This window comes from Coregonus lavaretus (genome assembly GCF_964263955.1).
Source record: "Coregonus lavaretus genome assembly, contig: HAP1_SCAFFOLD_2347, whole genome shotgun sequence".
NCBI classification, from domain to species: Eukaryota; Metazoa; Chordata; class Actinopteri; order Salmoniformes; family Salmonidae; genus Coregonus; species Coregonus lavaretus.
This window is the reverse complement of record NW_028162152.1, coordinates 41,833-54,524: the sequence shown is the minus strand read 5'-3', so window position 1 is coordinate 54,524 and position 12,692 is coordinate 41,833. Positions and strand designations below refer to the sequence as shown.

The 12,692-nt window shown below is 43.0% G+C and overlaps 1 protein-coding gene across 1 annotated transcript in view; it reads right to left on the bottom strand.

The window, feature by feature from the left end:
- The window catches only part of LOC311119530 (adhesion G protein-coupled receptor L3), a gene marked incomplete at both ends in the record, with an annotated part of 73,058 nt that overhangs the window by 18,827 nt on the left and 41,539 nt on the right, over window positions 1-12,692 (bottom strand). The window contains one exon of the mRNA XM_084194203.1: window positions 4,000-4,109. Coding sequence (XP_084050329.1) covers window positions 4,000-4,109 — 110 coding nt within the window. The remainder of the gene's footprint in view (window positions 1-3,999; window positions 4,110-12,692) is intronic.

Sequence of the window (12,692 nt, the reverse complement as noted above, 5' to 3'; positions counted from 1 at the left end):
GCCGTGTTCGGAGCTGGCGGGATCCCGCCTTGCATTGTAGGGTTTTTACGCAGTACATTCGCCATAGTAACAGTACACAATAGCAGATCTCATACAACAGCAGATCTAATTAGTCATAGAGGAGGTAGGGAGTTGGGAAAGGCGATACCAGGATGCAACATTGCCCCTCTTTTTCCTCCAAAGGGAGGTTGGTGTTTGGCCAAACATTCCACAAGGGACACTGTCACCTTTTCATCAGGGGATGCGTTTTCTTTCATGACCCTGCAGGGAACTCGGGAACTCTGAGGTGTTATGACTACATGGATTCATTAAAGTTGTGAAAGAGTGGGGTCAGAGGGGTACTGAGAAACAGTGTTGACCTCTAAAGATAGAGGACCTCAGGTTGGGACCTGCTCGTTAAAGGAGAAAGATTTGATAAGCGAGGGACGGGACTGACGGGAGCGGCGTCATTCTGAATCTTTTTGGAGACTTGAGAAGATTAGAATCAAGGGCCCTGATTGAATACTCTTAAAAAGTATCCTTCCTTCCTCCCTTCCTTGAGGAAACCACTGATTTGACATGATGTGTGATTGGTGAAAGCAATGCAGTGACAAGCTTGCATTGATCAATCCATTCATGTTATATCAGTGATTATTTCATGGAAGGGTTGAAGGAAGGAGGCATTTTAAGAGTATTCAAACAGGGCCTGAGAGTCAAGGTTCTTATACATCATCATCACAACAGGACGACGGGTGCATTACTCATTCCAAAAGGGTAGCCGTGGTAATCCACAGAGTGCATGGCAGAGCACGTCTAAACAAGGGAAGTACAGGGGAGATAAGTGAGTGTTCTCACGTTGGCGAAACACCAGTCCATGCTGACGCGAACATAAAGATGGCTTATATCTTTGGAAACGTGGCAATATCAGAAAGTACTTGTTTACCGACAAGAAGTGGTATAGAAGTAGAGTTGGTTACTCCAAATTACTCTATTGCCATGACACACAAGGGTTCTGGGCCAGCATGATTCCCTTCGTTTCAGCACTGTCTTGTCGTCTTGGACCAAATAGAAAATGGAAGCTCTTTTATCTCTAGTGATTATTTCGACTATAGTAAGAGCTTGGTCTGCATCGCCCCAGATCACAGGCAAACACAGGTGTGGCTAGCTCCCAGATTAACCGTTACAATTCATGGGTGCCAATTGAATCACCAATTAATAAAACCGATATCATATGGCATCAGAGTGAAGCTCTCTGCAGCGTCTCATTCACTATTATTACAGGTGTGGGTCTGATGGAGCCATTCTCCTCTGCTGATGGAAGACAGAGAGAGGAGCTGTAACTTATTCTGACAGTGCCTGCTTTCAGCTCCGGAATACTAATGAAAACATCTTCCACAGGAAGATAGAGAGAGATAGATATAGGCAGAGAGGGAGAGGAGAGAGAGAGAGAGACAGAGGGAGAGAGAAAAACAAGAGAAAGAGAGAGAGAGAGAGAGAGAGAGAGAGAGAGAGAGAGAGAGAGAGAGAGAGAGAGAGAGAGAGAGAGAGAGAGAGAGAGAGAACTTGTCAGTTGGATACACTGTCGAGATCAGCTGGTGGAAAATTCACACCATGGGTGGCTGGGTCCCCTTATTAGTCTCTCAGTCAGTCTGTCTGGTGATAGTCTTGAGAAGGGTTGGGCGAGGGGGTCTGGTTCTGGAGAATGGTTGGATGAGGGGGTCTGGTGATAGGCTGGAGAAGGGGTTGGATGAGGGGGTCTGGTTCTGGAGAAGGGTTAGGTGAGGGGTTATGGTTCTGGAGAAGGGTTGGGAGAGGGGGGCTGGTTTACCACCCATTCCTCCTTATACTATATGTCTGCCTCATCTCTAATCCACTACTTTTCCCAACATGTTCCTCATTTACCTGGCAATGCGTCAAATCACAAACAAGTCAGTGCTTTTGGCCATCCTAGCTCTTAGCCCTCTATCTCTCACCACAGTATTGCAGTATTGGAGCTAGTTATAGGAATGTATTGATGGATTCTGAAATGGAGTTGCAATTGTGATGCTCGGGAGGTAGTTGTAATCACCAGCGTTTGATACAAAACAAAACGCTATTGTTCTGCTGATTCTGAGAAAAAAGAGGGGCTCTTCGTGTGGGAGGTGTCTGAATTCACCACCATGGAAGAAGATCCATTATTTTATGTGGACTGTTGAACAAATGGGTTTTGGCTCAAATATATCTAAGTACTTTATGGTGGATAGTCTTACGATAAGAACCACCACCCCATGGCAATTAAAGCTTCTTTTTTTTTTTTTATCCAATATATAGTTTCTGACAGTCTGCCTTTTTATTGCACAATCACCTCTGAATTTTTTAAATATAGAAAACGTAGATAAAAGCAACTCAAAATGAAATAACAACATCTGACGTGTGACATTTGTTTCATTTGATACTATCCATTCTCCAAAGGCAAAAAGTCGGATGGCAGAAAATATAATTGACTTTACCTGACACATCCAGTTCCGAATTACAATAGTTTATAAATCCCATGTGGTTAGCACATGCTTTCACAGTAAACTACGTTCTCTTTTCGAGGTCAGCGAAACAATGTGGGAGGTCGTATGATAATGGCCATGTACTTCCAGTGACCACATCCATTCTTCCTGTTTGTCTGTTTAACCCTGTCTACATGCTGGGTATTCCATTCACACCCCGAACGTTTTCCATTTCCAGTTCAGTCATGGATACCTTTGGGGAGCTTCGTTCATGCTATGATGCCACTGTGGCTGGAAGTCATACTGTTTTGAAGGTTTCAAAGGTTCAGGCCTAGGTCTCTCATCCCATATAGGAAGTGTGTTTGTGAAAAATGGCCTAGCTAGAAGCTAAGCTAATACAATTGAGTTCTGTTGGAATTGAATTGAACACAGCAGCTAAAAACTTGACTGCATTTCGAATAAAGCTAAACTTCCTTTGATGCTAAAGCGCTAACTTGACAGACACAGTTGGTAATAGCACCAACAGATCCGTTAGCTCCCTTCTGAACTCTTAGAACCAAGGGTGAATACACAGAAAAGTATCAGCTGATGACAGGTATTATATTTTATTTTAGATGTGTGAGCAAATCTTTTGACCAATTGCAGAACATCTGGTTATGTTTCAACATCAAATAGGGCTATTTATGCGGTTTTATCATTAGAAGTGACCTCTACTGACAGAGAAGTCAGTCAGTCTGAAAACACTGTTAAAAGAAGAACAGGTGGAACAAGAATGACACCCACATCGAAAAGTCAATGTTGATTTATGCATGGTTGATAGCCCTTTGAAGTATAATACTACATTCAATCTTAATCTACCTTGAATCCAATGCCTCACTTGTATACCAGATCCCCATAGCAATCAATACAGTGCAGATCACAAATCTAATAACATGTATTTCTTATAAGCCCAATATGGCATGTGCTGGAATATCATTGACAATGTGTTATTCATACATGAAGATGCAAAATGATGAGTTGGATAAAGGAGAAAAATATTGGACATTCACACAGATATTGTCTGAGATAAATCGACCAGCGTTTAAAATAAAGGTAATCATTTTGACACGCTAAAGTGATTTTGAACTTTCATTTTTCACATTACATTGAGGGCACAATCGATAATGCTACACAATAGAGGTTACCGGAATCAGATACTGAAATTTCCCAGTACCCATGCTACTGCACTTCAGATCTCTTCTTATTGTTGCTTCCTTAAAAGGGACCACATTCACTTAAAATACACAATCATACATTTTAGGATGTGACAGAGAGAAGTGCCATTGCTGTTACATGGGAATTAAGCATGATGAAGAAGAAAGTTACAATGCAGATTTCATCATGTACTATGTCACGGGCTTCGTCCCAAATGCCACCCTATTCCCTATATAGTGCACTACTGACCAAAGTCCTATAAGTAGTGCACTATATAGGGAATAGGGTGCAAACTGGGACATACCAATGAACTGCTTAGAGAAACATAAGACAATGAAGAGATACGTACTGTATGGTACACATTCGTACTGGACTTCTAGGTACTTATAGGTTCCGGGGCAAGGGTCAGGAAATACATCTGGTCCAGCCACTACAGCACACTGGGTCCGATTATTACATCTGAAAAGGAAGAGAAAGGTCAGATTAAAGGTCAGGTTAACGGGGCAACCTGGGATTCAAACAACAAAGCGGCCAGCCTGCCACCATTTTTGGTAAACAGCTGAGGGACGGAGCTAGAGAAATGTTACCACTCTCAAATTCATAGACAGACCTATGGATGCAAGGACTGACCATCCAGGATGATCAAAATGATGGTTTTACAGCAAGTGTTAAAACCTTAGTGTGTGTTTGTGGATTCAGATATACTGACAATAGAATCATACAGTCAATATCCAGAGGTACCACAATCAAACGCTGATGTTGGTACATTGGCAAATATGATAAATATTTAGCATGTGGTTAATGAACTGGAATTAATTCCCATTTCATTTCGCTGCTCAGATTAAGAAGTCGATGCATTTGCGGGTTCATTGATTTCCATGCTGTCAACGGTAAAATCATCCATTTGACGAGAAGAAGAAGGTTGGACTCGGGCTAAAACAACGTCTACGTTCCAAATGACACCCTATTCCCTTTATAGTGCAATACTTTTGACCAGAGGCATATGGTCCCTGGTCAAAAGTAGTGCACTATTTAGGAAATATGGTGCCATTTGAGACTCAGTCAATTTCTCTGCCGTGATATGAATTTGGAATGTGTGAGGACTGATACTCAGGGCATGACGGACGGGGAGAGGAAACAGTCGGCCGAGTGCAAAATCGGCTCAGACGCGAAAGAGCTTTCACCTCGGCTTTCATTAACAACACAATTACTTGGCTGGCAGTGTCTTACATCTGACATTTTACTTTTGGCATTCATCAATCAAAGCTCAATCCCACCATGTGCACCCGGTGATCTCGCCAGGCGTAATGACAACACTTACTGCACAACATTTACTATCACATGCTTAACCCTATCAGTCCCCAGACTGATCGGCTTTTCATTTACGGTATCTGACCTTAATTTATCTGCATGTCCAGACCTTATATTTAGCCTCACATTGAAGTATTTTACCATTTTCTTTTCAGGACAACCAGGGATACAAGTAAAACACAAAACAATTTGACATAAACAGATCCATTAAGGTCAATCAAAGCAAAAACCTGATAGAAATGCATTTATACACTATATATGACCAAAAGTATGTGGACACCTGCTGGTCTAACATCTCATTCCAAAATCATGGGCATTAATATGGAGTTGGTCCCCCCTTTGCTGCTATAACAGTCTCCACTCTTCTGGGAAGGCTTTCCACTAGATGTTGGAACATCGCTGCGGGGACTTGCTTCCATTCAGCCACAAGATCATTAGTGAGGTCGGGCACTGATGTTAGGCGATTAGGCCTGGCTCTCAGTCGGCGTTCCAATTCATCCCAAAGGTGTTCGATGGGGTTGAGGTCAGGACTTTGTGCAGGCCAGTTAGGTTCTTCCACACTGATCTTGCAAACCATTTCTGTATGGACCTCACTTTGTGCACGGGGGGATTGTTATGCTGAAACAGGAAAGGGCCTTCCCCAAACTGTTGCCACAAAGTTGGAAGCACATAAATGTTTAGAATGTCATTGTATGCTGCAGCATTAACATTTCCCTTCACTGGAACTAAGGGGCCTAGCCCGAACCATGAAAAACAGCCCCAGACCATTATTCCTCCTCCACCAAACTTGACAGTTGGCACTATGCATTTGGGCAGGTAGCGTTCTCCTGGCATCCGCCAAACCCAGATTTGTCCTTCAGACTGCCAGACGGTGAAGCGTGATTCATCACTCCAGAGAACGCATTTCCACTGCCCCAGAGTCCAATGGCGGTGAGCTTTACACCACTCAAGCCCACGCTTGGCATTGCGCATGGTGATCTTAGGCTTGTGTGCGGCTGCTCGGCCATTGAAACCCATTTCATGAAGCTCCCGACGAACAGTTCTTGTGCTGACGTTGCTTGCAGAGGCAGTTTGGAACTCGGTAGTGAGTGTTGAAACCGAGGCACCTGGCGGTCCCGTTCTGTGAGATTAAGTGGCCTACCACTTCTCGGCTGAGCCGTTGTTGCTCCTAGACGTTTCCACTTCACAATAACAGTACTTACAGTTGACCGGGGCAGCTCTACCAGGGCAGGATTTTGACAAACTGACTTGTTGGAAAGGTGGCATCTTATGATGGTGCCACGTTGAAAGTCACTAAGTCAGTAAGGCCATTCTACTGCCAATGTTTGTCTATGGAGATTGCATGGCTGGGTGCTCGATTCTATACACCTGTCAGCAACGGGTGTGGCTGATATAGCCAAATCCACTAACTTGAAGGGGTGTCCACATACTTTTGTATATATTGTGTATGAATACTCTAAGTACAGAAATTGTTTTCTCACCGGAAAATTAATATCCAACTAGTCAATGACAACTGTGTGGAGTTTGGAGTTTGGGACAGCGACTATGTGAGCTTATTACAGTATTATAGACACTATGTCCCTAATTTCCTATTATCTTATATGGAGAAGAACACCTTACCTTTTTATTAATTTTTGTCATTTTTAGCAGACGCTCTTATCCAGAGCGACTTACAGTTAGTGAGTGCATACAGTGAGGGAAAAAAGTATTTGATCCCCTGCTGATTTTGTACGTTTGCCCACTGACAAAGAAATGATCAGTCTCTAATTTTAATGGTAGGTTTATTTGAACAGTGAGAGACAGAATAACAACAAAACCCCTCTGCAAAACATGACTTAGTACTTGGTGGCAAAACCCTTGTTGGCAATCACAGAGGTCAGACGTTTCTTGTAGTTGGCCACCAGGTTTGCACACATCTCAGGGGGGATTTTGTCCCACTCCTCTTTGCAGATCTTCTCCAAGTCATTAAGGTTTTGAGGCTGATGTTTGGCAACTCGAACGTTCAGCTCCCTCCACATATTTTCTATGGGATTAAGGTCTGGAGACTGGCTAGGCCACTCCAGGACCTTAATGTGCTTCTTCTTGAGCCACTCCTTTGTTGCCTTGGCCGTGTGTTTTGGGTCAATGTCATGCTGGAATACCCAACCACGACCCATTTTCAATGCCCTGGCTGAGGGAAGGAGGTTCTCACCCAAGATTTGACGGTACATGGCCCCGTCCATCGTCCCTTTGATGCGGTGAAGTTGTCCTGCCCCCTTAGCAGAAAAACACCCCCAAAGCATAATGTTTCCACCTCCATGTTTGACGGTGGGGATGGTGTTCTTGGGGTCATAGGCAGCATTCCTCCTCCTCCAAACACGGCGAGTTGTTGATGCCAAATAGCTCAATTTTTGTGTTGTTATTCTGTCTCTCACTGTTCAAATAAACCTACCATTAAAATTATAGACATTATGATAATTTCTTTGTCAGTGGGCAAACGTACAAAATCAGCAGGGGATCAAATACTTTATCACTGTACATTTTATTTATTATTATTATTAATTTTTTTCATACTGGCCCCCTGTGGGAATCGAACCCACAACCCTGGCGTTGCAAGCGCCATGCTCTACCAACTGAGCTACACGGAACCTTCTAACGACTCTTGTGTAGCTTGTGAGCATCATAGAGCAGAGTCTCAGCTTTTCATATATAGCTTTTAATAGTGCTCAAACCATTCAGACTCTATAGACGTTTTTGTAAAAAGACCCGGCACCGGGCCCTTTTGGAATCTGCCCTTGTCTCACAAACACCGCTCTAGCTCAGCCCCTGTTAATCACACAGACTAATGGTATCTACGGACAAAATCCAATGAATCCAAATGGTACAACCCAGAAGTCCGTAGCTCAAACAGTGTTTAATAAGGGTTAGAAGTCCAAAACGTGCCGGCGTTACGGAGGGATTCATTGGATTAAACAAGTGTATTGATTGATATGAATGAATCATCTGTGCACATCAGTAGACCAACAGGAGGCAAAAGGTCAATGTCACAGCTAGAGGAGTTAGAAGTCACATGCCCGTGAACCTCTGCTTAACATCCTTGGTAAAAATCTATAAACCATACAATCAAATTGGCAAATCTACTAGCATTACCTGGCTATATATAAAACATATTGACTACCAAATCTACTAGCATTAGCTGGCTATAGCTAAAACATATTGACTACCAAATCTACTAGCATTACCTGGCTATATCTCAAATTTCCAACTCCACTTCCATCTACTAGGTTAATCTGGCAGTATCTAAAATTAAATTACTTGTCACCGAGAGCCATTCACAATGTACTATATGCCCTATGCATATGAGCCAATCCTCTTGGTCATCCTTGACAAGCTATGCATAAATATAAAACTCATATCGAAATCTTCTGATATCTACTAGGTTCATCTGGCAATATCTAGAATGTATTTACTTCTCAATGAGGAGCCGTTCATACACAATGTAAATCAAAGAAGGTCAAGGCGCAAGCTGACACAATGATTCATACAGCACAATTAAAGGGTTCCCTTACACCTTAATTAACATTGATTGTCCCTGGACTAATCAATCGCTCCAGTGAGGGGAGAGAGTGAAGGCAAGTCTCGTTTACAACCTCGCCCCTTAATGAGATATGGTCCGGAGCTTCAGCACCTATACGGGCTTTATGGGGTCGTGACCCCACGCGTCACTCACTCACCCCGGATTACGGGATGAGGGGGGCGAGAGCCTCCGTTAGACACATGTCTGGAGGACCGTTTGTTCATAGGAAGAGTTAATTCCAAAGGCTATAAACGCCACTCAAATAAATAAGGGTCATGCCAATGAAAGAAGACAATTATAAAAGCCTTCCTTATCGCCGGGCAGGTTTCTCTCTCTTGGTTTACTATCAAGGAATAGAGGGGGTCTTATAATTGTCAAAGGTGATGGGGTGAGTAGATGTTGCGATTGGATGTCAGCTGGAGTTAGAAAGACAAGGTCAATGGGGACAGGTATTACGGGTGAGCTCTTCAAACACACATGGGCAAACAAAGGCGTACACACAACAAATAATTGTGAACATACATGTATACACACAAACACAGTACATTATCTTAAATACATTTTACAAGAAAAAGCTATTATGTTATTTCTCCTGTTTATAAGAATTAATAGATGAAAACTTACCCCCCTGAATATTTAAAGAGGAGTGCTCTCTTTGCAGAAGGGCTATTATACAGTCGTGGTCAGAAGTTTTGAGAATGACACAAATACTAATTTTGAAAATGAACTTAATCCCCAAAGAACATTTCCACTGCATTTCAGCCCTGCCACAAAAGGACCAGCTGCCATCATGTCAGTGATTCTCTCGTTAACACAGGTGAGAGTGTTGACGAGGACAAGGCTGGAGATCACTCTGTCATGCTGATTGAGTTAGAATAACATTCTGGAAGCTTTAAAAGGAGGGTGGTGCTTGAAATCATTGTTATTCCTCTGTTAACCATGGTTACCTGCAAGGAAACACATGCCGTCATCATTGCTTTGCACAAAAAGGGCTTCACAGGCAAGGATACTGCTGCTAGTAAGATTGCACCTAAATCAACCATTTATCGGATCATCAAGAACTTCAAGGAGAGAGGTTCAATTGTTGTGAATAAGGCGTCAGGGCGCCCAAGAAAGTCCAGCAAGCGCCAGGACCGTCTCCTAAAGTTGATTCAGCTGCGGGATCGGGGCACCACCAGTGCAGAGCTTGCTCAGGAATGGCAGCAGGCAGGTGTGAGAGCATCTGCACGCACAGTGAGACGAAGACTTTTGGAGGATGGCCTGGTGTCAAGAAGGGCAGCAAAGAAGCCACTTCTCTCCAGGAAAAACATCAGGGACAGACTAATATTCTGCAAAAGGTACAGGGATTAGACTGCTGAGGACTGGGGTAAAGTCATTTTCTCTGATGAATCCCCTTTCTGATTGTTTTGGGGCATCCGGAAAACACCTTGTCCGGAGAAGACAAGGTGAGCGCTACCATCAGTCCTGTGTCATGCCAACAGTAAAGCATCCTGAGACCATTCATGTGTGGGGTTGCTTCTCAGCCAAGTGAGTGGGCTCACTCAGAATTTTGCCTAAGAAAACAACCATGAATAAAGAATGGTACCAACACATCCTCCGAGAGCAACTTCTCCCAACCATCCAAGAACAGTTTGGTGACGACCAATGCCTTTTCCAGCATGATGGAGCACCTTGCCATAAGGCAAAAGTGATAACTAAGTGGCTCAGGGAACAAAACATCGACATTTTGGGTCCATGGCCAGGAAACTCCCCTGACCTTAATCCCATTGAGAACTTGTGGTCGATCCTCAAGAGGCGGGTGGACAAACAAAAACCCACAAATTCTGACAAACTTCAAGCATTGATTATGCAAGAATGGGCTGCCATCAGTCAGGATGTGGCCCAGAAGTTAATTGACAGCATGCCAGGGCGGATTGCAGAGGTCTTGAAAAAGAAGGGTCAACACTGCAAATATTGACTCTTTGCATAAACGTAATGTAATTGTCAATAAAAGCCTTTGACACTTATGGAATGCTTGTAATTATACTTCAGTATACCATAGTAACATCTGACAAAAATATCTCTTAACACTGAAGCAGCGAACTTTGTGAAGACCAATACTTGTGTCATTCTCAAAACTTTTGACCACGACTGTACATAGCCAATACCATCCTCCATATAACTGTTTATTTTTTATTAAAACATGTTGACTGAAGGCCATGTCATTTTCAAAACTTTCATCATGGTTTGTAATACAATTACTCTGGGGTGGATTAAACTATACAATACTCCATGATGTGGGTTGCACATTTAATCCCTGCCTTTACATCTGTCTTGACCAATATTCCAGTTCCCACAAGGCATTGTGGCACATATCATGCAATGCACAGCCTACGACTTAACCTCTCTATCAAGCTGCATCCGGAACGGCACACCCCCATCCCCTATTTACTACACTACGTTTGACCATAGCCCTATTTAGTGCACTACTTTAGACCAGGGCCAATAGAGCTCTGATCAAAAGTAGTGCACTGTGTAAGGAATAGGGTGCCATTTGGGACGCACCCCTCAGTCTCATGTCAACTGGCTTCCTCAAAGCACATATAGTACTCCAGATGAATAACCCCCAGAAAGAAATAAAAAATTATGTATTAAAATGAAACACATTAAGTCCCACTTGGCGCTATGACTTCACAATGACCAATTAGGAGGAAAATCTGGGTTTCATCAGACTCTTGGCTCAGACGCAGCCCCTTTGAACCAGCAGGGTGAACCAACGGATTCTCATGGTGTTGATTGATTCAAATATGTAATTAAATAATGGGATCACATATTTCCCCTAGACGCTGATATTGGGACATTATTTAATTTCCCCAGTTATGGTTAAGGTTAGGATTGGGGGAGGGGAAGCTGATCTGAGTTCTGTACCTTGGGGAAACTTCACCCTGGAACAATGTGCGTTGGAGTGCTTCTAGGGAAAGGTTAAGAATAACATCACTCGCATTGTATTTAGTAAGTGTAAGGGTCAAACAAAAATACATATTTGAGTGAATTCATTTTTATTTTGACAAAGAAAGACAAAACCCTTATTGTAGGGGTATGATTTTAAAGGTTTGTGGTCATAAGCACATCTTTCAAACCGTAGGTGCTGGGTAAATAAAGAACACCTGTGAAGAACAGCAAGCCCCGCACACTGTTTATGCTGCCAATTCACCACGTTAAGGGGTATGATTTGAACACACCTATGTACCTTCCAAATGCTTAACATGCAAGGTGTGTTGTCTAATGGAATGGAATTTCAAAATGTTCTCTATTTGATTTGAGAAGTCAAATTACTATGGATTATATGATGTACGGTGAATGCTGCAAACTTGACAGATCCAAACTTGACAGGTTGTTGCAGCAGATCCTAAATTACTGTAGAAAAAGAAGGAAAAAATGGCTCCAAACAAAGGATAACATTGTACATTCAGCATCTGCAAGTACCAATTGCATATTTACTCCGTCTCAGAACACGGACAGAAAGAAAAAAGGTGATCATATTAAAGGAGGAGAAAAAAAACAAATGTTGACATTAACAGCCTGCTTCAGTAAAATGTCAACAGAGTATTCAACACCATCTCAGGGCTTTTTTTTTTGGGGGGGGGGGGGGATGCGATAGTCTCTGCTTCATCATTTTTCAATTTGGCTACAACCCCTGCTACAGCAGCCCCCGGCCAAGCCTTCCCACCCTACCCTTTGCCACCTGCTCCCTCGTCTGCCGTTTGTTATAGCGGACAGATTAGGGCTCAGAAAGCACAGCTGACAACGGTGGATGTGGCACAAAGCGCAGAGCCCCATGTAAGCACAAACCGTAATCGCTATAATCGCTGCTTGATCCCACCGCTGCCACCAAATGACAATGAATGGGTTCATTCATCACCCCATCCACCTCCTACTACAATACTGTGGTGTCTGTCCAATACTGGGGCTGTGGCGTCCACTGTCAATGACATAGATTTGTCAGTGTTAGAAAACTAAAATACAGGATAGAGTCTGTATCAATCTCCCCCTTCAGTTATCAATAAACTGAAATACTGTTTGAAATCTGTGCGAAATGACACAGACGAGTCCAATAAACTGTTTATGACAGAACAATAGTCATGGGTTTGAGATAATAGTGACCAGTAGCATTAGCTGCATTGAATTGCTACATA